This window comes from Vulpes vulpes, chromosome 6 (genome assembly GCF_048418805.1).
Source record: "Vulpes vulpes isolate BD-2025 chromosome 6, VulVul3, whole genome shotgun sequence".
Lineage (NCBI taxonomy): Eukaryota > Metazoa > Chordata > Mammalia > Carnivora > Canidae > Vulpes > Vulpes vulpes.
Genome location: NC_132785.1, coordinates 220,259 through 244,702, shown reverse-complemented (window position 1 = coordinate 244,702; position 24,444 = coordinate 220,259). Strand labels below are relative to the sequence as shown.

The following is a 24,444-nucleotide window of genomic DNA, read 5'->3' as shown; positions in this document are numbered from 1 at the left end:
TTAGGAGAAAAATTCATTCAGCTCCAGTTCACTCCCCATCTTCTTTTTAATTTCCTTCATATCATTGTGGTACTGTTGACATATTTCCGCTAACTGCTTCCAATATTCCTGGAAAATATTCCCAATCCAAAAATTTTAAATGGTGGTGAACAACTGAACAGAGTAATCTCCACAGAGCCTATGGATTTAAAGGATGTGTGATACACAGTAGGAATTTGAAAACCTCATAGTCCTAAAGATGATAATCTACCTTACATTCAGCTGTGGTACTTCCCTCCCTGTGAGCGGTAGGGTGGCTTTGGGCAATCTCACTTTTATATTTAACCCAGAATGTGTTAATGGCATACCATGACTTTATATATCCCACTTTTATGGGTTCAATTTTATTGCCCCCTCAAAAAGGTATGTTGGAGTCCTAACCCCCAGGACCTTATTATGTGACCTTATTTGGAGATAGTGATACTGCAAATGTAGCTGGTTAAGCTAAGATGTGGTCATAGGGGAGTAGAGTGTGTCCCTAATCCAACACAATGGGTGTCCTTGTAAGAAGACAGCTCTGTGAAGGCAGAGATGCACAGGGCGAATGCCATGCGATGACGGAGAACGGAGTCATGCAGTTGCAAGCCAAGGAATGTCAAAGATCCGTAAGAGGCAAATGATTTCCCTACGGGTTTCAGAGGGAGCATGGCCCGGCTGACACCTTGATTTTGGACTTCTAGCCTCCAGAACTGGAAGACAATACATTTCTGTTGTTTTAAACCACCCAGTTTGTTGTGCTTTGTTAAGGCAGCCCTAGAAAACTAATTCAAATTTCAAAAATGTTAGTGGTGGATAATGGCTTTATCAATCCAAGGTCAAAAGCTTTATGAACTTCGCTATGTGACATCCTCTGAGGAAGTAAAATCCATATCTTTATATCTCCTGAAACTCTCAGCATGGAGCTTCACGTGAGTGTGTCCAAGTATTGTGCAAGAGGGCTGTCCCTCAGGCATAGTGTAGACACTAAAAGTAATATCCTATGCAGCACAGAAGACAAGGCTGCAGGTACAGTGGTGGCCCTGGAATCAGACTGTTTCTAACCTGTTCTTTGTTTTGTTTCTCCTGATCTGCAGCTCCTGGCATCTAGACTCTTCTCCATTACTTCTTAGCTTTTGTCTCTGGTTGTGATCTGACTCAGCTTAAGATGGACAAAGACCCTATCAACTGAATAAAAAGATTTATAAAGTGTACTTGTGGGATCCCTGGGTGGCGCAGCAGTTTGGCGCCTGCCTTTGGCCCAGGGCACAATCCTGGAGACCCGGGATCGAGTCCCACGTCGGGCTCCCGGTGCATGGAGCCTGCTTCTCCCTCTGCCTGTGTCTCTGCCTCTCTCTCTCTCTCTCTCTGTGTGTGACTATCATAAATAAAAAAAATAAATAAAGTGTACTTGCATTTTATTTTTTTATTTTTTATTTTATTTTTATTTTTTTTGTTTGTACTCGCATTTTAGAAATCTCGTTTGACCTTTGATATTTTTCATTAAACAAGAATTATCTGAATCAAACTCACTATTTGGGAGTGGGCAGTAGAAGTTTCTTCATTTAAAGTATGAAGCTTTTAAAAAGTAAAGAAAATTAATAAAACCATTTATGTTGTTTATCCTACATAATCAATGTTTTACACTATCAGGTGAGACACCTGGATTCATTTTCTGAACTAGTAAAGTATAATTGTGAAATTAAAGTTCTGTAAAAGTTGACCACCGTGAAGTAGGGGAATAGAACTAGAGCTCTTGAGCAGTCCAAAATAAGAGTAACAGAAATAGGATGACTATCCAGCCTCCTTCATCCCCAGAACTGTAACACTATACTTAAGGGTAAAGGTTGAGTTTCACTTCAAATAAAACACATAATCACTTTGTAAAAATGTATAGAATTCTAATAAAATAGACTCAAAGAGGGGGTCCCTGGGTGGCGCAGCGATTCGGCGCCTGCCTTTGGCCCAGGGCGCGATCCTGGAGACCCGGGATCAAATCCCACATCGGCCTCACGGTGCATGGAGCCTGCTTCTCCCTCTGCCTGTGTCTCTGCCTCTCTCTCTCTCTCTGTGACTATCATAAATAAATAATTAAAAAAAATTTTTTTTAAAAAAGATTTAAAACAAAACAAAACAAAACAAAAAAAATAGACTCAAAGAATTGTAGCACTGAAGGGGACTTTCAAGCTTGTCTGCTCCCAAACTGTCACTTAAAAAAGGACACTGAGGCTCAGAGAGCTTGTACGACCTGCCTAAGGTCACACAGCAAGTGATAGAGCCAGAGGGAAAAAAAAATCAGGCTTCCCAGACCCTGATTCAAGCACATTCTCATTATCCTTCTTTAGCTACTAAAAACTGGAGAAGGTGGAGGATAGTCTTGATCCTCTATGTGGAATGCACTCTGACTTAAGGACCCATGAATATTTGTGAGCAGGAAATTCCTGATCGCCCCTAATAATTGGAATTTTACTTACCAATTGCTTTTCCACTTTCAATTTATATTGCTGAGCTTTAAATTTCCTCTGAAGGTATTCAGCAGGCCTTAGAAAATAAAAATGTTCAGCTTGGGATCCCTGGGTGGCACAGCGGTTTAGTGCCTGCTTTTGGCCCAGGGCGTGATCCTGGAGACCCGGGATCGAGTCCCACGTTGGGCTCCCGGTGCATGGAGCCTGCTTCTCCCTCTGCCTATGTCTTTTCCTCTCTCTCTCTCTCTCTCTCTCTCTCTCTCTCTCTGTGTGACTATCATAAATAAATAAAAAATTTTTAAAAATGTTCAGCTTGAGTAGAAATTTTTACTAGTCTTAGCCACTAATTTGAGAAGTAGATTTCCAAGTTAATAATGAGGTCCACAGTTCACCTGTGGCTTGAAAGTTCTGAGTTCAAGAAATAGTTCAAAGTTACAGAACACATACTTGGGAATCAGAAAAAGAAGCAAAGAGAACTGTACCAACTGGGGATGCAGGAGAGGATGAAAGAGAAAAACGTTCTGGTGCTGTGATTTTTCTTCAGGACAGGAAGTCCATCCATGGTCTACAATGGGTAGGAGGGAAAAAGAAAAACCCAATACCAGGATCTTCTCACACTTTGGGCAGGCATCTGATCAACAGCCTTGCCACCCTAGTTGCTTGTCCACTTCCTGTACCACGCTCTGAGCTCCTTGAGAGCAAGATGCTGTCCCATTCCTTTACCTCTATTCCTCACGCTGGCACACAAATGAAAGATCCCAAGAAAATAAATGCTGAATGAAGATGAAACAGAGTTAAGGGAATTGTGAATTAAGTATTCAAGATGAACAGTCTGGAAATTCTTCTTGGATTATTTGTTTTAGGAGAATTGGGAGGGTTTCAGAATAAATGGTATATCAAGATATTTTCAGAGGACCAAAATTTAAGTCAGGCTCTGATATCACCGTTGACCTGGTGATGGACTGTGTGGCTTTCTTCCTGACTATAATTCCCCTCAACTCCAGGATCTTCTTGAGGAACCCAGCAGTAACTTGGTTCATGTGCTCTCCTCCTCAACATGTCAAGTTGGGCATAATAATAGTCATAATGTCCATGCACTGCAGCAAGTTTGGGCCTTTGTACTATTTTTATCTGAAGGATCAAAAAGAAGAGGAAAAATTTTGAAGACACATAATTAAAATCTCTAAATAACTGACACTTTGATAGTGACCATAACTAAAACAAAGCACTGAAGGTATATTTTTGTTGTTTTTGGTCTAGATTTCTTTTTAGACTAACATAATCTTAGCATCCCCAAATTTTAGAACTTGAAAATATTTTAGAAGTCTACTGTAGCACAGTCATTTATAATTATACTAAGGTGTGAATAGAAATCCTGCATACTTCATGGCTGGCCCACCAAAAATGCTTACCTGGTGAGTATGCCTAGCCAACCTGAGTTCTGAAACTAAACTCAGTACTATTATTTTCTATTTTTATTAACTTATTTGCATCTTACTGTACTTTAATAGAGGATAAATGTTATTGCCCAACTCACAAATCTGGGGATTCATAACATTTTTAGATCCTGATGAATTGACTAAATACAAAATGGCATCATGACTCAAAGGAAAGAAGATGCTGAGTTATTCAGTCACCCTTCCCAAGTAAATGAAGGAAAGTCATGCAACAGCTGTGACCGGCATATTATCACCCCAAGTCACCCCTCATTGCCCTTCCCGACCAGAACAGAATGACAGGAGGAGAACCAGAACCAAATGTTTGTTTCGGAGTTAAGTAGAGGCCAGTGAGCTGTAAGACAAGAATCAGACCACGTTAACAGATGAAAGAACAAATTAGGGCCAATTTTACATTAACCAGGACAATTGACTACTTACCAGACAATAACAAAAAAGAAAAAGAAGTTCAAACCACTGGAAAGGCCTAGAACTGGTAGCTGGAAATACCAATAACCAAACAAATGGTTTAAACTGAAGTTTCCAGGGGATCCCTGGGTGGCGCAGCGGTTTGGCGCCTGCCTTTGGCCCAGGGCGCGATCCTGGAGACCCGGGATTGAATCCCACGTCGGGCTCCTGGTGCATGGAGCCTGCTTCTCCCTCTGCCTGTGTTTTTGCCTCTCTCTCTCTCTCTCTGTGTGACTATCATAAATAAAAAATAAATTAAAAAAAAAAAAGCTTTAAAAAAAAAAAAAAAACTGAAGTTTCCTTACTGTGAAGAAGGAACACACTATATTCCCTCTTCTTTTTAAAGCTGTGTGATTCTGATATATGTAAGTTGAGCCATGTGGGATTGTAGATATTGGGTCATTTTTATTTAAATATTAAAGTATCAAGTTTGGCTTATTAGTCTAAACACAAATTATACATTTATTTTAAAAAATCTTCTAAAGTGTGACATATGTTTCTTAGTGTTGCAGTTTTAGCTATATACAACCCCAAACAAGGTACTGCCAATTACTTGCTGAAAAATGGCTAAAAATAGAGAAAAGTATTGGTAGGAAATTAACAGCTTCTTTAGAATTTTCTCTAAAATCTCACAAAGTAATGAGAACATCAGAGGTGGTTCCTGTGGAGACCCACTCATTCCATTGCATAAAATGTCAACTTGTTCTGCTAATTTAATCCATCTTTGAATCTTTCAGGTGCTTTTTCTCTCCTCTGAGTCAGCTACAGAGTATGCTAAATCACAACATACTTTTACATTTCTTTTTTTTCTAAGTTTACTTATTTATTAATTTTTGTAGTGATGTCTACACCCAGCCTGGGGTTTGAACTTACAACTCCGAGATCAAGCATCCCATGCTTTTCCAACTGAGCCAGCCAGGCGCCCTGACTTTTAGGTTCCTTTAATAAAGTTAAACCACATTCTACCAAATGGAGGGTAATAATTTAACTAATAGTTTCAAAATCTATCTATACACCACCACATTTTCTTTTCCTTTTCTTACTTTTTTTTTTTTTTTTTTTTTTACAGAGCCACATTTTTCTAAAATGTCTATACAGCAAGTAAATACGTAGTAAACGTACTTCCAACTGGTCCTCTAATTATACAATTACAGCCTCCTTTAAAAATACAATTCTTCAATTAAAAGACAATAGCATTTTATCATTTACATACCAGAAGCATTCCATTAGCATGAACTAAGAGGCTCAACTGTTCTGCTGATGTGGATTCAGCAGAACCAAACATAAAGAATCTCTAGGAAAAAAATAATTGACTATATAATAAAAGTTTCTCAATTATATATACCATGTTAGAATTAAGGGAATGAAGGGCCTAATGTTTTCTGCAGCTATACTATTCACTTATCCTATATAGAAAAAGCCTTATATTCTGAGGAAATCAAAAGGGTTTGAGTCGTAAAAGGATAGGATACTTGTAAGGAAATGCAATTGGAAGTTGTCCAGTGAAGTATCATTTTAATGCTCCTCACAGAATGATTTCACTACTAAGTACCAAGCCAGCGGACTCCGGAGTAATGAGCCTGTGCCCTCTGAACGTGTACAAGTCGTCCTGGAGAACTTGTCCCCTGCTAACAAAGTACAGCGTACAGATACAGGCTTCTGGGCTCAGCTGGCGGTCTCCATTCATTTCTACACAGCATCTCCTTCCTTTTAATTGGCGCTGCTAGCCGTGATCTGGGGAGGCACTTTCCCTGGAATCTTGCTTTCTGTATTTTAGGCTCTTATTTAACTGAAATAAAACAACTTCAGTTTCTTTAAAATATCCACATCTTATCATCGATGCTTGTGAGAGTACGAACATAAGGGACAGTTCACAATATAGTAGGTTCACTTCACCCAGTGATGTTTAGACCCATTGAGAGAAGTGCCAGTAGATTTTCTTTTTTAAAGATTTTATCTATTTACTCATGAGAGACACAGAGAGAGGCAGAGACACAGGCAGGGGGAGAAGCAGGCTCCCTGCAGGGACCCCAATGTGGGACCCGATCCCAGGACCCTGGGGTCATGCCCTGAACCAAAGGCAGATGCTCAACCACTGAGGCCCCCAGGTGCCCCTGCGTTGTCTTTTAATGGAGGAAAATGTTTAATCCAGGGTTCCTTCACATATTTCTAGTATATATAACGCTATTTTAAAAAAATCAGGCATTAATGTTAACATTTACAGAAAAAGTATGCATTGGATAATGGCATAAATAATTACATGGATAAATAAAAAAATTTAAAAAAAATAATTACATGGCGTCATCATAGCTTGGGATACAGGTCACACAACTCATGCCACACTGTTGTGTGAAATGTATGACTTTTTTTTTTTTTTTTTTTGAGAGAGAGAGAGAGCAGGAGGGGAGGACAGAGGGAGAGGGAGAGAGAGAATGTTAAGTAGATTCCCTGCTGAGCATGGAGCCCGATGCAGGGCTTGACCTCACGACCCTGAGAGCATGACCTGAGCCCAAATCAAGAGTCAGACGCTTCACCAACTGCATCACCCAGGAGCCCTGTGAAGTGTATGACCAGGCTTCTAACATGTTCGTACGGCCACCAGCAGGCTGTGTTCCTATTTTCTTTTCCTTCCCATATTAGAAATGTTGACAGGTGCTTTCTCTCATCTGCTACTTACCTGCCTTCTAAATGTTCTCAAACTAAGCCCGTATGTAACAACGCCAGACTGAGTTACACATGGCAGAGGGACGCATTCACTCTTCTTCCCTTGACAACTTGCCTCAAGTCTAGTGTCTCTATCTAACAGCCAACAGATGTTCCTGTCGCTGACTCCTTGGAGAGATGTTCTACTCCTCCTCGTTGTTTCAGTGTAGACATTTGGTTATGACTAAGTCCACACTGCTCTTATTTCACAACATCAATGGAATGAGTAATTTTGTCTTCTTCGACGTCTGTCTCTCTCTCACACCCACATGTATGGAGCGCTTCTGCAGCTGATCCTGAAAGCACCACTAAAATTGTTTCTCTATTAGTCATTACTGTAAAGTGTCACCTGCTTTCCTCAGGGGCCCTATACTAATCCCCACAGCCACCAGTTAGGTCTGAGATCCTAACTCCAGCTTCAAGTGGCCTTTGCAAGAGCATTCCGAGTCACCAGACCATCCTCTCTGTAGAAAATCAGCTTCATCTCATCATCCCCGGTCTGTCTGTGAACCTTCTCTTCCTCTTCCTATGCAAAAGTTAAGTTATGATCCTACCTTGTCAAGTACCTCTTAATTAGCAAATCTACTGGTTTCTGGAGTTTCCTGACTAATGAGAAGAAAGGATAATGAGTCACCAGAGCAGGCATGAGCCAGATATACAGGCACAGCCACTAGTCACTATTTTACAAGATGATTCTTCTCTTGCTTACGCTAAATCTATATATACAGCTCTATCTCTGTCATATCTCTATCTATCTATCTGTCTACCTGTCTATCTATCTATCTATCATCTATCATCATCTATCTATTTTTAAAGTAGGCTCCACACCTAGCATGGAGACAAACTAGAGGCTTGAATTCAAGACCTGAGCTGAGATCAAGAGTTGGATGTTTTAGGGTGGAGGGTGGGGGTGAATGGGTGACGGGCACTGAGGGGGGCACTTGACGGGATGAGCACTGGGTGTTATTCTGTATGTTGGCAAATTGAACACCAATAAAAAATAAATGTATTATTAAAAAAAAAAGAGTTGGATGTTTGGGGCCCCTGGGAGGCTCAGTAGTTGAGCGCCTGCCTTCAGTTCAGGGCATGACCCCGGGGTCCTGGGATCCAGTCGCCCCTCGGACTCCCCGCAGGGAGCCTGCTTCTCCTTCTGCCTGTGTCTCTGCCTCTCCCTCTGTCTCTCTCAGGAATAAAATAAATAAAATTAACAAAATAAAATAAAATGGGGGCAGCCTGGGTGGCTCAGCAGTTTAGCGCTGCCTTCAGCCCAGGGCCTGATCCTGGAGTCCCGGGATCGAGTCCCATGTTGGGCTCCCTGCATGGAGCCTGCTTCTCCCTCTGCCTGTGTCTCTGCCTCTCTCTCTGGGTCTCTCAGGAATAAATAAATAAATAATTTTAAAAAAAGAGTTTGATGCTTAACTGCCTGAGCCACCCAGGTGCCCCAACACTCATATTTTTAAAACATCTATGTTCAGTGTATTTGGTGGAATTTTTGTGCTAATGCTGTCAGCCATATATTAAAACTCACTGTGTGAGACAAACATTAAGAAATGTTTTTCGATCACTTGGATCATTCTTACCTTGGATCCCTCCCCAGAAGGTTGAGAAGTCAATCATCTTGCTTTATGTGTGAGGCTGGGATTGAAGTCTCCTGAATGACCTAAGATGAAACACACGTGTCAAGGGCCTGCTAACCAAAATCTCTGTCAAAATCCACACAGAAACACCTCTAAAGCTCACCTCGGGAGTAAAGTATTTGGCAATAAGATTCTCTAGAAAGGGCCTTTCCAAAATAGAATTCGCAGACGGTCGATCTCAGGGAGGCACCTCAAAGAGTTGAGATACCAAGGCCTGCGGGTCATGGGCAAACCTTGGGGATATCGGGGCAAACTGTCCTTGGCATAGCCTCAGAACCAGCTGGTGTAAGTTGTTACTCTCAAACTGGAAGGACAAGGAGTAGTGATAGTAAATCAGAGAAAAGTTCAATACTAGCTCGTACAGTAATATCAAGAGACAAAGCAGTGTTTCCAGCAGGTGCTCACCCCAAGTGCCCCCACACAGGCAGACCCGTGCAGAAACACTCTCACACCTGGGGGGCCCGTCTGCCTCCACCCTCAGACTGGCTCTTTAGGACTTCGTATTTATATGTGGTTGGTTTAACAAGGAGTTACCTTATAGAAAAAGGTGCCTTATTAAAAAAAAAAGAAAAGAAAATACAAGGAGAAGTGAAAGAGTCAAAACCAGTAAAGTGAGGAAATGGCTCTACTATTTATCAACACTTCCCCTGAGTGTGTGTAGGAGGAGAGAGACCGCTCAGGGCCTGAGCAAATGAAGGGTGATTACGCATAGGTAGGAAACAACTGCTTTCTTGTGCTTTTCTAAGAGTTTCTAGAAACTCACGGTTTCCCTTGACCACCCAATTCTGTCTTCACCAGGTTGTCCCAAGACCCAAATCCTCCCTGTCCCAGAGCGCCCCCACTCAGCACGGTCCCGCAGGACACAGGGCCACCCCGCAAACATTTGCAAACCTAATTCCTGGCCCCGCGGGTGCTGAGGGACTGGCTTCCCAGTCTATGGGGTGCAGCAGCAACCCAGCCCATTATTGCTAAGATCTTCCAAGTATCAAAAGCACCAAATCTGCATATTTAAATACCGAGTCAAATTCTTTAAAAAGCAGTACAGAACTAACCCAGGGTGCTTCTCTGGACGGTGTGCGCCTCCCCTCGGGCTGCACTAGCTGCATTCCTGCTCACCTGGAGGCCAAACCCCGTCTTGGTATTACGGGCTATTCATAAAACAGAAAACAAACAACAAGAAAAAAGAAGCTTGTTTTTCTATTATACAGAGAAATATTTACTATTCCTTTTAGAAATCTCTACCATCTGGGCCTTGCCCTCCAGTTATCTCTTACAAAGTCAAACAGCCAAACACCCCGTGGGTATTTTCCAAAACAAATGGAAAACTAACTCCCAGAAGGAACTCAGTCTTCTTGGTAAAACAACTAGTTCATCTGGCAGCCAGCTCCTAAAAGTGGGTTTTTTCCACCTTCTCCTTACATGGAAGTTAAAGCTTCCTCATGTTCACCGTTCACAATATCAATACTATTCCAGAACGGTAGGCTCTGGTATCACATACCTAGGACTAGTTGGGTCTCAAAGCTGGAAGATCCCCTAACAGTCTCCTAGCCAACACTCCCCGTTACGGCTGGAGGAGCTGGGCCCACAGAGGTCAACCGACTTGGTGGAGATGGTGACGGGGCCAAAACTAGGGCTCCTGGCTCCCAATCCAGTGCTCTCACTGCCTTCTCTCTGCCCCACGCACAACACTGTCCTGTGTTAGGCTTCACAGCGTTCAAAAGGTATGAAGATAAAATAGACACACATCACAGTGACTGCAATTTTCAATGTCAATCTTTTATCACTTGTATCCTCAAATGAAATGTTTTTCTTCTAAATAAATTCAGAAGTTTCAGGGAACACCGAAGTGGCCAGAGACCGTCACTGGGGTGGGTCCCCATTTCAGAAGTGAAGAAAATGAAATTATGGAAGTATCATAAGAAAAAGAGAATCCACCCACCATCACTGAGACTTTCAAACCGATAGTTGGCAACCCACGTATTATTCTTGTAGGATTTATTCTGACAGGTTTCTGGAGACTGGGAGTATGGGGTTTCAGCACAAGTTCTAGCAAGTTCCATGGAACCAGCTAGTTATATTAGATTAATTAGATAATTATCAAGTACAATAGATAATAAAATAATATGGTTTACTATGGACGTAAGAAAAGGCTTAAGACATGGACATGCAAGAAAAAATGTAAAAATGGATAAGACAAAATTCAGTGAACGTGCATATTAAAGACAGCATATTGCCTATTAATAACAGAGTAATAAGATTAGCCAATTCTTAAACTTATAATTCACTCCCCCAAAATCTACACATAAAAAAAGTTTTATGGCTAAAGATTCCACAAAGAAGTATGATTGTTATATTGCAAAACTCTTAGATGTCCAAACAGTTCCCTCTTTCCAATTACCAAAGTAATGCAGTCTCATGACTTCAAATTTGGAAAATATGGACGTGAATAGAGAAGAAAAAAATCACCCAGAATCTTACTACCTCAAAACAGCTAAAATTTGGGTGTATTTCCTTTTTATCTTTTTTCCATGCATATTTTTCATATGGGTGTGATCACAGAGTATTTAAAATTCAGAATTCCTGGGATCCCTGGGTGGCGCAGCGGTTTGGTGCCTGCCTTTGGCCCAGGGTGCGATCCTGGAGACTCGGGATCGAATCCCACGTCAGGCTCCCGGTGCATGGAGCCTGCTTCTCCCTCTGCCTGTGTCTCTGCCTTTCTCTCTCTCTCACTGTGTGCCTATCATAAATAAAAAAATAAAAAAATAAAAAAATAATTAAGAATTCCATTTTTTAAAAAAGATTTTATTTATTTATTCATGAGAGACAGAGAGAGAGAGAGAGAGAGAGAAAGAGGCAGAGACACAGGCAGAGGGAGAAGCAGGATCCCTGCAGGGAGCCCCACGCGGGACTCGATCCTGGGTCTCCAGGATCATGCCCTGGGCTGCAGGCAGGTGCTAAATCACAGAGCCACCCAGGGTGCCCAGAATTCCATTGTTGTCTTAATATAACAAAGTTTGTTCTCACATTATCAAGAAGTCTTCAAAATCATACATGTGAATGGCTACATAATATTCAGGTACATGCTTGTGCCAAGCTTTATAAAATTTACCCATTTCCCAATGGGCATTAAAATTATTAAAGTTATTGGGCATTTAAATTATTCTAAATTCCAAGAAATTGAATGTTAAAAAAAACTCTTAATATTACCAACAAATTGTCTTCTAAAACAGTTGCATCAGTATATTCCCCTGAGCATATGTGAATTTTCTTGGTTCACTAAATTCTCACTAGCTTTATGCCAATCCAGTCACATCTCAGTTGATAAGTTTGTATCACAGTTAACAACATTGCCATCATCTTTCTATTATACCAAGATTTATCTTGGAAATTTTACCCTTAGACAAAATATCATCTGAATGATTTAATGAATTTATATAAATAGTTATCTAAAATTATCTGAAACCAAGCTTTTAATATCTTCTTTACTCATGATACCTAAAAATACATAATTTGATTGTTATTAATAGAAAGAAAAATGATTTTTTTAAAGATTTTTAAAAAATTTTATTTATTTATGATAGTCACAGAGAGAGAGAGAGAGAGAGGCAGAGACACAGGCAGAGGGAGAAGCAGGCTCCATGCACCGGGAGCCCGATGTGGGATTCGATCCCGGGTCTCCAGGATCGCGCCCTGGGCCAAAGGCAGGCGCCAAACCGCTGCACCACCCAGGGATCCCGAAAAATGATTTTTAAAGTACTTATTTGTTCAGAACTCTTGCTATCCCAAAGTCCACAAGCTTTGCAACCATTCCATTCTTGCTAAAAAAAAAAAAAAAAAAAAAAAAGTTCTATAAATGGAGAAAATGCTATGTTGTTGGAGATACTTCAAGAAAGCAAAAGCTCAGTTTTGTCTTGATCTCTTGATCTTCTCTCTGAGCTGTTACTCGTGGTTTTATGCCCCTGTTATATGTTTCCTGTCATGAATATATTTTAGTCCCAGAGAAATCTGTACAAACCAACTCAGAATCTGTAGAAGGAACATGAAACAAAACTAGTCAGTAGTCTGGTGGTCACTGACATGTCTTCATGATAATATGCAAAAAGAGAGAAATAACATATTTATGTATATGTATTTATATGAATGAAACTATTAGACATACCATCTTATCACATTATTTTCTTTTTATAGCTAGAAAAATGGAGGTGCAAAAAGGCAATCTAAATGTGCTGATATCAGGCAGCCCGGGTGGCTCAGCAGTTTAGCACCACCTTTCATGAATAAAGAAAATCTTCAAAAAAAGTAAATAAAATAAATGTGCTGATATCAGAGGGAATTCCACATACAGAAAAAGAGAAGTAGAAGCAGGGGAGAGAGGGAGGCAGTTCATGATTTTTTTTTTTTAAGATTTTATTTATTTATTCATAGGCACAGAGAGAGAGAGGCAGAGACACAGGCAGAGAGAGAGAAGCAGGCTCCACGCAGGGAGCCCGATGTGGGACTCGAACTCGGGACTCCAGGATCGCACCCCAGGCTGCAGGCGGCGCCAAACTGCTGCGCCCCTGGGAATGCCCTGATTTGATTTTTTTTTAACACTAGTTTGCTAACTGCATCCGGATAGCAGATAAACCACATTTCCTGATAATCCTGGTGCCATACGTGTTTCCTTGTCAGTGGAAGGAGGTGCCATGGCGGAGAGAAAGGAAGAAGCAGAGACTCTGTGAGGTTATTAAAGTTTTTAATGAAATATCAATCTATGTGTATATGATATAAAAAACATTTTACTTTAAAATTTTTTGGAACTTAATTTCATTTCTTAGTTCTGATTTTATTTTATCTTAGCTGGCCATGAACCTCTTTATAAAAAAATGTGTTCTAGAGGCATCTGAGGGGCTCAGTGATTGAGCATCTACCTTTGGCTCAGGGCATGATCCTGGGGTCCTGGGATCAAGTCCCACCTTGGGGTCCCCACAGGGAGCCTGCTTCTCCCTCTGCCTGTGTCTCTGCCCCTCTCTCTGTGTCTCTCATGAATAAATGTGTTTAAATTTTTTTTAAAGTAAAAAATAAATTTAAAATGTGTTCTATGCCTACAAAGACTCCCTTAAACTATTCCAAAATGTCGTTGGTTCTTTGTCTACCACATTATATGGTAAAAGGAAAACAAAAGCAAAAAGAGCTATACTCCAGATGCTAAGATTCAGTTGTAATTTTAGCTCTTTTCCAACAAAGGGAATTGTAATTCAAAATTTTGTGGAGAAAAGTGTTTTTATTAAATACAGCAAAGTGATCCCTGGATAGGAAGAAAGGTGGGTTTCTATAAATACTGAATTTAATATATAATGTAAACGAGCATAGGAAGAATGCTTGATTAAAATTACTAAATTTAGGGATCCCTGGGTGGCGCAGCGGTTTGGCGCCTGCCTTTGGCCCAGGGCGCGATCCTGGAGACCCGGGATCGAATCCCACATCGGGCTCCCGGTGCATAGAGCCTGCTTCTCCCTCTGTCTGTGTCTCTGCCTCTCTCTCTCTCTCTCTGTGACTATCATAAATAAATAAAAATTAAAAAAAAATAAAATAAATAAAATTACTAAATTTAGAGATACCAGTTCTTGAATCATTTGTACATCGAATCTATTTAGCTCTAGGAGGAAATGACGTAGGCATGAAGTCCTTAAATAGTAAAATAGAGCACAGAAACCAGTGGCCAAAAGAAAGATGGAGGCCATCCCTGTGCCCTGCTCCAGGCAGTGGCCTGCCCCATCCATCACACGGGCCTGGGTCAGATTCCCTTCTACGCACACATTCCTGTCTCCTTCGCGAGCACAGCTCCCAAGAGGGTTCCAAAGGAAGCTCAGCACATGGAGGAATAATGTGTTTGTGTGAAAAGAGAATGGGAATGGAGGCCATTACTCTTGACCTTTCTCACCTTCCTCTTCATAATCAATGAAACTAAAGGGCCATCGTCACAAAGGGCCTGCATGCTCCCTGGCAAAACAGAACAGCTATTTTAGAACAGTGTACTAAACGGTAAAAGGAAGAAGAGCAGAGCTATTATATGTCACACTTAAAATGGCTGAGGAGCATCCACATTCACATGTTTTTAGCCATGAAGATTGATCTCAAGGGCATCCTATATGAGATTGTCCAAAAATACAACACTATCTTTTCTCAAAGTTCACTCTCAGAAAGAGATTCAATTTCAGTTCAATTGCAAAAAATGTTCTGGACTAAATATATCATCAATATAGATCCACTATCTAGTGGTTTGAATTTCTCTACCAGAAATCATGCTGTATATAAGCACGGCTTAGTAGTTATGGCATTATACATTTAATTCCCCGAATATAAATTAAAAGGCAAATTGGAGGTGTTTTTACCTGATCTTCACGAAATAACACTCCCTGTTGTCTATGGGTCCTTCTCATGAGATCCCCTCCGTCACAATATTCCATCACATAAACAGCTAGTTGTTCTCCATAAGAAAAGGGATCATTACCTTTCATGTTCTCAAAGTGGAAAATACACAGAAAAATGCAATATACAATAGTTAAAAACCCTGGCTGTAGAATCACAATGGACTGGGTTCTCATCCAGAGATGAGAAGATCTGTCATTCGCTGAGGGTGCCCTGGGAAAGCCTCCTACTATTAGTGTATTGTTACAAGGTATCTCTTTACTTTGGTTATTAATTGATTGATATACTTGGTGGCTCCCGCATTAGGGGTAGTAGGTCTCCTTGTGGGACAGACCCTTTAAGTATGATATAGTGTCCCTCTTCCTCTCTTAGTACTGTCTTTTGTATAAACGGAAATTGATTCGATATGAGGATTGCTCCTCCAGCTTTCTTTTGAGGACCATTTGAAAGGTAAATGGCTCACCACCCCATTCGCTTCCAGGCTGGAAGTGTGCTTCGGTCTAAAAGGAGTCTCATGTAGCCTGTGTTCTCCTCTAGGATTTTGATGGATTCCTGTCTCACATTTAGATCTTTCATCCATTTTCAGTTTATCTTTGTGTCTGGTGAAAGAGAGTGGTCTAGTTTCGTTCTTCTGCACGTGGCTGTCCAATGTTCCCAGCACCATTTATTGAAGAGACTGTCCTTTTCCAGTGGATCGCCTTTCCTGCTTTGTCAAATATTAGTTGACGATAGAGTTGAGGGTCCACTTCTGGATTCTCTATTCTGTTGCATTAATCTATGTGTCTGTTTTTGTGCCAGTACCACACTGTCTTAATGACCACAGCTTTGTAGTACAACCTGAGATCTGGCATTGTGATGCCCCCGGCTATGGTTTTCTTTTTTATCTTTCCCTGGCTATACTGGGCCTTTTCTGGTTCCATACAAATTTTAGGATTATTTGTTTCACCTCTGTGGAAAATGTTGATGGTATTTTGATAGGGATTGCATTGACTGTATAGATCGCTCTTTATAAAAAAGAGGGATCATAGACATTTTCACACTATTAATTATTCTGATCCATGAGCATGGAGTGTTTTTTCATCTCATTACATCTTCCTCAATTTCTTTCAGAAGTGTTCCACAGTTTTTAGGGTATAGATCCTTTACCTCTTTGGTTAGGTTTATTCCTAGGTATCTTATGCTTTTGGGTGCAATTGTAAATGGGATTGACTCCTTCATTTTTTTTCAGTCTCATTGTTAGTGTACAGAAATGCCACTGATTTCTGGGCATTGAGTTTGTATCCTGCCACACTGCTGAATTGCTGTATGAGTTCTAGCAATCTTGGGGTGGAGTCTTTGGGTTTTCTATGTACAGTATCATGTCATCTGTGAAGAGGGAGAGTTTGACTTCTTTGCCAATGTGAATGCCTTTTATTTCTTGTTGTTGTCTGATTGCTGAGACCAGGACTTTGAGGACTATGTGAATAGCAGTGGTGAGAGTGGACATCCCTGTCTTGTTCCTGATCTTAGGGGAAAGGCTCCCAGTGCTTCCGCATTGAGAATAATATTCACTGTGGGCTTTTCATAAATGGCTTTTAAGATACTGAGGAGTGTTTCCTCTATCCCTACACTCTGAAGAGTTGTGATCAGGAATGGATGCTGTATTTTGTCAAATGCTTTCTCTGCATCTATGGAGAGGATCATCTGGTTCTTGTTTTCTCTCTTATTGATGTGATCTATCACGTTGATTGTTTTATGAGTGTTAAACCAGGCTTGCATCCCGGGGATAAATCCCACTTGGTCAGGGTGAATAATCCTCTTAATAGATCCTATTGGCTAGTACCTTGGTGAGAATTTTTGCATCTGTGTTCATCAGGAATATTGGTCTATAATTCTTTTTGGTGGGGTCTCTGGTTTTGGGATCAAGATAATGCTGGCTTCATAAAAAGAATTTGGAATATTTCCCTCTTTTTCTATCCTTCAGCTTTGGTATGATAGGTATTATGTCTTCTTTAAACGATGATGGAATTCCCCTGGGAAGCCACTGGGCCCTGGGCTTTTGTGTTTTGGGAGGTGTGTGATAACTGCCTCAATTTCCACGACAGTTACTGGCTTGTTCAGGTTCTCTATTTCTTCCTGTTCTAGTTTTGGTATCTTGTCAGTTTCCAGAAATGCATCCATTTCTTCTAGATTGCCTAATTTGTTGGCATAGAGTTACTCACTATACCATTTTAAAATTGTTTGTATTTCCTTGGTATTGTATGTGATCTCTCCTCTTTTGCTCATGATTTTATTAATTTGAGTTATTTCTCTTTTCTATTTAATAAAGCTGTCAGGGGCTTATCTATCTCAGTCTTTCAAAGAACGAGCTTCTGGTTTTGTTGACTGTATTACAGTTCTTCTCGTCTCTATTTCATTGAGTTCTGCTCTAATCTTTATTATCTCTCATTTTCTGTTTGGTTTAGGCTTTATTTGCAGTTATTTGTCCAATTCCTCTAGGTGCAAGGTAAGCTTTTGTATATGAAGTTTTTCAAATTTTTTAATGGAGGCTTGTATTGCAATGAATTTATCGGTCTTAGGACCGATTTACTGTATCAAAAGATTTAGAATGGTTGTTTCATTATAATTAGTTTCCAGAAATATATATTTTAAAGATTTTATTTATTTATTCATGAGAGAGAGAGCAAGAGCGAGAGCGAGAGAGAGGCAGAGACACAGGCAGAGGGAGAAGCAGGCTCCGCCCAGGGAGCCCGATGTCGGACTCCATCTCTGGACTCCAGGATCACACCCTGGGCCAAAGGCAGGAGCAAAACCGCTGAGCCACCAGGGGATCCCCCAGAAATATTTTAAATTCTTCTCTAGTTTCCTGATTGAATAATAAAACTTCTAGTACGATGCTAGGGATAGGATTGTAAGGATGGGTGTTAGGGTTAGGGCTAGGGTTTAGGGTGAGGGTTAGGGGTTAGGGTTAGGGGTTAGGGATAGGGGTTAGGGTTAGGGTTAGGGTTAGGGTTGGAGTGTTAGGGTTTTTAGGGTTAAGGTTACGGTTATAGTTGGAATCAGGGTTAGGTATATGGATTATGGACTAGGGGTTAGTGTTTGGTTTTCGGTTACTGATAGGTCTGGTGTTAGGCTAGGTTAAGGTTAGGTTTAAGATTAGGGTTAGGGTTTTTGTCTGTAAACAGTAGAGATTGGATCTGGTCATGTGCTTGGCACTGGGACTCCCAGTAGCTTCAATGGGTTAGTTTTAAGTGTTCTAGTTATGTTTGGGTTAGGGTATGTGCTTGGCATCCATCCATTCAGAAGCCTCTCCAGAGAATCAAACTCCAGGCCTCTGTTGAGGTGACAATAGCCATGGCAGGCGTCTCCTGAGCTAAGGAGGGGATTTGCTGCTCTAAGTACTCTTTATTTGGATTTTCAATTTCCTTTCTGTTTTTATCTCACTGTGCGCACCCGTTCTATCAATACTAACAATTGTCATTTTAAAGTTTTAATTGAATTCCCGTTTGTTAACACAGTATAACATAGTTTCAGTGTACCACATAGTGATTCAGCCATTGGCTACAACGCCTGGTACTCGTCACAGGTGCCCTCCGTCATCCCCATCCCCCATTTCCCTATCCACCCCCCCATTCCTCTGGTATTTATTACTTTATTCTCTATGGTTAAATGTCTTTCTTGGTTTGCTTCTCTCATCTCCCCCCGCCCCTTTGCCAGTTTGATTGGTTTCTTAAAATCCACACGTGAATGCAATCGTATGGTATTTGTCTTTCTCTGACTGACTTAGTTCATTTAGCATCAGTCCTTTCCGGTTCTCCCACATCGTTGTCAACGGCTTCATTCCATCCCTTCTGATGACCGAGTGACGTCGCAGTGACTGTATTTCCCCCATTGTCTGTGCCCATTCATCTGTCGCTGGACGCCTGGGCCCGGTCCGCTGTTCGGCTGCTGTTGGTGACGCTGCTGCAGACACTGGGCTGCGCGTCCCCCTTCGAATCTGTACTTCTGTATCCTCGGGGCAAGTACCTCGCTGCGCAATTCCAGGATCGTAGGGTCGCTCTACTTTTAACTTCTTGAGGCCCCTCCGCACCGTCCTCCACAGTGGCCGCACCTGTTCGCATTCCCACCAGGAGTGTGAGGGGGCTCCCCCTTCTCCCCAGCCTCACCAACACCTGTTGTTTCTCGTGTTGTGAATTTTAGCCATTCTGACGGCTGTCAGGTGACATCTCATTGTGGTTTGGGTCTGCGTTTCCCTGGTGATGGGTGATGCTGAGTGACTTTCCGTGTGTCTGGTGGCCATCTGGATGACATTGTCGGAGACAATGTCCATTCATGTTTTCTGCCCATTTTCAGTTGGTAATTTGTGTTTAGGATGCTGAGATTTATATTTGCTTTATCTATTTTGGACACTAACTCTTTATCGGATGCGTCGTTTACAAATATCTCCTCTCATTTTGTACGTTGCCTTTTAGCTACGGTTGTTTCCTCCACTGTGCGGAACCTTTTCAACTTGATGAAGTCCCAATAGTTTATTTTTGCTTTTGTTTCCCTCGCCTCAGAGGCGTGTCTAGAAAGAAGATCCAATGGCCCATGTCCAAGACATTGCTGCCTATCTTTTCTTCTTTTTATGGTTTTAGGTCTCACATTTAGGTCCCTAATCCATTTTGAATTTATTTTTTACATACATGGTGTAAGAAAGTGGTCCTGTTTCATTCTTCTCCACGTGGCTGCCTGGTTTTCCCAACCCCGTTTGTTGAAGAGACTGTCTTTTTGCCGTTGGATATTCTTTCCTGCTTTGTTGAAGATTAATTGATCATAGAGTTACAGGTGTGTGTCTTGTTCCGGTTTTCCATTCTGTTCTATTGATCTAAGGCTCTTTCTTGTGCCCGCACCATACTCTTTGGATCGCTAGAGCTCGGTGATATAACTTGAAATCTGGAACCCCAGCTTTGGTTTTTTTTTTTTCAACACTGCTTTGGCTATTTTCAATCTTCCATGGTTTGTTGTTGTTTTGTTAAAGATTTTATTTATTTATTCATGAGAATACACAGAGAAGGGAGAGAGAGAGAGGCAGAGACACAGGCAGAGGGAGAAGCAGGTTCCACGCGGGGAGCCCGACATGGGACTCGATCCCGGGTCTCCAGGATCACGCCCTGGGCCGAAGGCGGCGCTAAACCGCTGAGCCACCCGGGCAGCCCATCTTCCGTGGTTCTATACAAATTTTAGGATCATTTGTTCCAGTTCTGTGAAAAATACCATTGCTATGTTGATGGGGATCGCATTAAATGTGTAGATTGCTTTGAGCATAATTTGAGAAGAACGGATATTAACTCTTCTTTAGATGTCCGGTGGAATTGCCCCGGGAAGGCCATCTGGTCCTGGACTTTGTTTGTTGGGAGATTTTTGATCGCTGATTCAATTTCTTTGCTGGTTATCTGTCTGTTCCAGTTTCTTATTTCTTCCTTTTTCATTTTTGCTGTGTTATCTCTTTCTTTGAGTAGTATATAGCCTTTTAAACAACAGGACAGCCCGGGTGGCTCAGCGGTTTAGCGCTGCCTTCGGCCCAGGGCCTGATCCTGGAGACCCGGGGTCAAGTCCCACGTTGGGTTCCCTGCATGGAGCCTGCTTCTCCTTCTGCCTGTGTCTCTACCTCTCTGTTTCTCATGAATAAATAAATAAAATCTTTAAAAAATATATAAACTATAGTTGTTCTTCCAATCCATGAGCATGAAATGCCTTTCTATTGGTTTGTGTCATCTTCAATTTCTTTCCTCAGTGTTTTATAGGATTTACAGTGCAGGGCATTCACCTCTTTGGTTAGGCTTAATCCTACGAATCTTATTGTTTTTGGTGCTAGTCTACATGGGAGTGAATCCTCAATTTCTCTTCCTGCCGCCTTATTATTGGTGCATAGAAATGCAACAGATTTCTGCAAGTTCACTTTGTGTCTTTTACTGAATTTATCAGTTTTAGCAGTTTTTGATGGAGATTTTTGGGTTTTCTATACAGAAAATCATTCATCATCAAATAGTGAAAGCTTGACATCTTCCTAGCTGATTTGGATGCCTTTTATTTCTTTTTGTTGTCTGATTGCTGTGGCTAGGACTTCCGGGCTGTGTTGAATCAGAGTGATGAGGGCGGACATCCCTGTCTTGGCCCTGGCTGTAGAGGAAACGTTCTTGGTGTCTCCCTGTTGAGGATGATATTCTGGGTTTCTCATCTAAGGTTTTCATTATGTTTAGGTACAAACATTCCCTCTAAACTTAATTTGTTGAGGGTTTTCACCATGACTGGAGGTTGTGTTTTGTCAGTGCTTTTTTTTTTTTTTTTTTTTTTTTTTTTTTAAGATTTTACTTATATATTCATGAGAGAGAGAGAGAGAGGCAGAGACACAGGCAGAGGGAGAAGCAGGCTCCATGCAGGGAGTCTGATGCAGGACTCAATCCCGGGACTCCAGGATCATGCCCTGGGCCGAAGGCAGGCGCCAAACCACTGAGCCACCCAGGCATCCCCTGTCAGTGCTTTTTCTGCATTTGTTGAAATGGTCACTTGGTTCTTATCCTTTTTTTTTTTTTTAATAATGTGGTGTATCGCAGTAATTGATTTGTTAATATTGAACCATCTTGGCAGCCCAGGAATAACTCCCACTTGATCATGGTGAATAATTTATATAATGTATTGTTGGCACAGTGATGTGCTAGTTTTTTATTGAGAGTTTTTGATCTCTGTTAATCAGGAATATTGGCCTTTAGTTCTCTCTCTCTCTTTGTAGTGGGGTCTTTTTCTGGTTTTGGTATCAGGGTTATGCTGGCCTCATAGAATGAATTTGACTTTTCCTTCCTTTTCTTCTTTTTTTTTTAGGGGGGGCATAATTTGAGAAGAACGGATATTAACTCTTCTTTAGATATCCGGTGGAATTGCCCCGGGAAGGCCATCTGGTCCTGGACTTTGTTTCTTGGGAGATTTTTGGTTGCTGATTCAATTTCTTTGCTGGTTATCTGTCTGTTCCAGTTTCTTATTTCTTCCTTTTTCATTTCTGCTATGTTATCCAATTCTAGGAATTGATCTATTTCTTCCAGGTTCTAAGTTGTTGGCATATAATTTTTCATAATGTTCTCTTATAATCGTTGGTATTTCTGTGGTGTTTGTTGTTATTTCTCTTCTCTCATTCATGATTTTATTTGGGTCCTGTCTCATCTTCCCTTTTTTTAAAAAAGATTTTATTTATTTATTCATGAAAGACACACAGAGAGAGGCAGAGACACAGGCAGAGAGAAAATCAGGCTCCATGTGGGGAGCCTGATGTGGGACTCAATCCCCTAGGACCCCAGGATCCTGACTGGAGCCAAAGCAGATGCTCAACCACCGAGGCACCCAGGTGCCTTGCTGATTCAATTCCTTTGCTAGTTATGGGTCTGTTCACATTTTCTATTTCTTCCTATTTCAGTTTTGCTCATTTGCACATTTCTAGGGATTTGTCCATTTCTTCCAGGTCTCCCAGTTTGTTAGCGTATAATCTTTCATAGTATTCCCTTATAATTGTCTTATTTTTCTGGTGTTGATTGTGATCTCTCCTCTCTCATTTGTGATTTTATTTAGAGAAGGTCCCTTCTCTTTTCTTGTTGATGAGGCTGGCTAGGGCTTGATCCATTTTATTAAGTATTTGAAGAACCGGCTCTTAGTTTCGCTATTCCATTCTACTGTTTTGTTGTTTCTGTATTGTCTATTTCTGCTCTCATCTTTATTATTTCCCTTCTGCTGCAGGCTTTAGAGTTTGTTGCTGTCCTTTTTAATGCTCAAAGTACAATGAAAGTAAACAAAAAATAAGTAATAAATATATAAGGTATATACATAAAAACTAAAATCAAGCAAGTAATAAAAAAGAATCGAAGAAAAGAAATGAAAATAAAGCAAGCCCAAAGTACAGAGGAAGCTCGACCCCACTCTCCTTGCGGAGCTGGAGCTCTGCGGCCTCTGCGGTCCATCAACCTGGCGGCAGGGAGGGGTCCTGTCGGGGTCTGGGTGCGGGGCCGCAGCGCTGACTTCAGGTGCGCACCTGCCTCGCGGACGATGCACTTGCTTCAGGGGCGATGCACCTGCCTCGGGGGCGATGAACCTGCGGGTTAGAGGCAGGGTCTGGACTCCCGCGGGCAGCGCCATGCTACTCCTCAAGCCTTGGCGATGACGTCAGGTGCGCACCTGCCTCGGGGGCGATGCACCTGCCTCAGGAGCAATGCACCTGTGGGTCAGAGGCGGGGTCTGCCTCCCACGGGCAGTGCTGTGCTGCCCCCGAGCCTGAGGGCAGGATGCGGGTGGGGGCGCTGGGTCCCCTGGGCCGGGGGCTGAGCATCCCGCCCCCCCGGTCTGCAGGGGCCTCCACAGAGGAGCCCCCGCGCCCCGGGCCTCCACCGCTTCTACAGACCCTGCATTCACCCTGCCTGCGGCCCAACTTCTGTTTGTTTTTTGATCTCGGACAAGTGACTGAGTTTCAAACCTCCAAGTTTTAGGGGCTGCCCTGGGGGAGACCCGTGCTCCTCCCGCCCGGGAGGGTCTCCTCCCACTTCTGGCCTTTGCTGGCCCGGCCCAGGGACGCGGCCCCGTGACCGCACAGGGGTTTGCAGTTTGTGGCCACACAGGGCAGACAGCTGGCCCTAGTCCCGCGGCCCTCGGCTGGGGTCCCCGCTCCTGGGCCTGGGAACCGTTGGCGCCACCGTCCTTGGGACCCCGGGGACCCTGAGCCCACCCTGTCGCTCCAGGGGCCGCCCCCCACTTCGCCTCCCGAGCACCGTCGAGGCCGGCGTGTCCCCCCCTCTAGCAGACTTCTGGAAGTTCTGACTTTGTGCTCTGCTGCTTCTAATAGTGTGCGTAGACCCGTCAGCTGGCTCCCTGCCCCTGTGGGATCCGGGGCTGTGTCTCCCCCAGACCGACTGACTGATTTTCTTTTTAAGATTTTATTTTTCTGTCATCTCTACACCCACATGGGGCTTGAACTCTCCGCCCCAAGAACAAGAGTCGCGTGTTCTTACCAACCACCCCAACCACCCCGAGAGCGGCCAGGCTCCCTTTGATTGATTGACAGGGAGTAACTGAAGCCGACGTGCTGCCTGTGTCGTGTCAGGGCAGAAACTGAGCCCCGGCGTCGAGGTGCGGTGGAGTCATTGGGACCTTGGTCGATGTTAAAGAAAGCGGAGCCTCCCCGGGAGCCCCGGGAGCCCAGGGAGCGGGGCCCACACACGTGACAAGTTGGCCGTTTCCTTGACCAGGAGTCATTGGGCTGGCTGCCGATTTATTTGAGTTGCTGTTCGACGGCGAAGGTCGTTCTAGGACGGG

The 24,444-nt window shown here is 42.4% G+C and overlaps 1 protein-coding gene across 1 annotated transcript; it reads right to left on the bottom strand.

Moving 5' to 3' along the window:
- On the bottom strand, positions 1 to 23,274 carry NEK5 (NIMA related kinase 5). The gene is given in 8 exon segments (XM_025987157.2): positions 1 to 108; positions 1,071 to 1,196; positions 2,490 to 2,556; positions 3,425 to 3,447; positions 3,450 to 3,611; positions 5,635 to 5,641; positions 6,038 to 6,164; positions 23,211 to 23,274. Coding segments are annotated over 8 exon segments (684 nt in total).
- Positions 23,275 to 24,444: the final 1,170 nt, after the last annotated feature.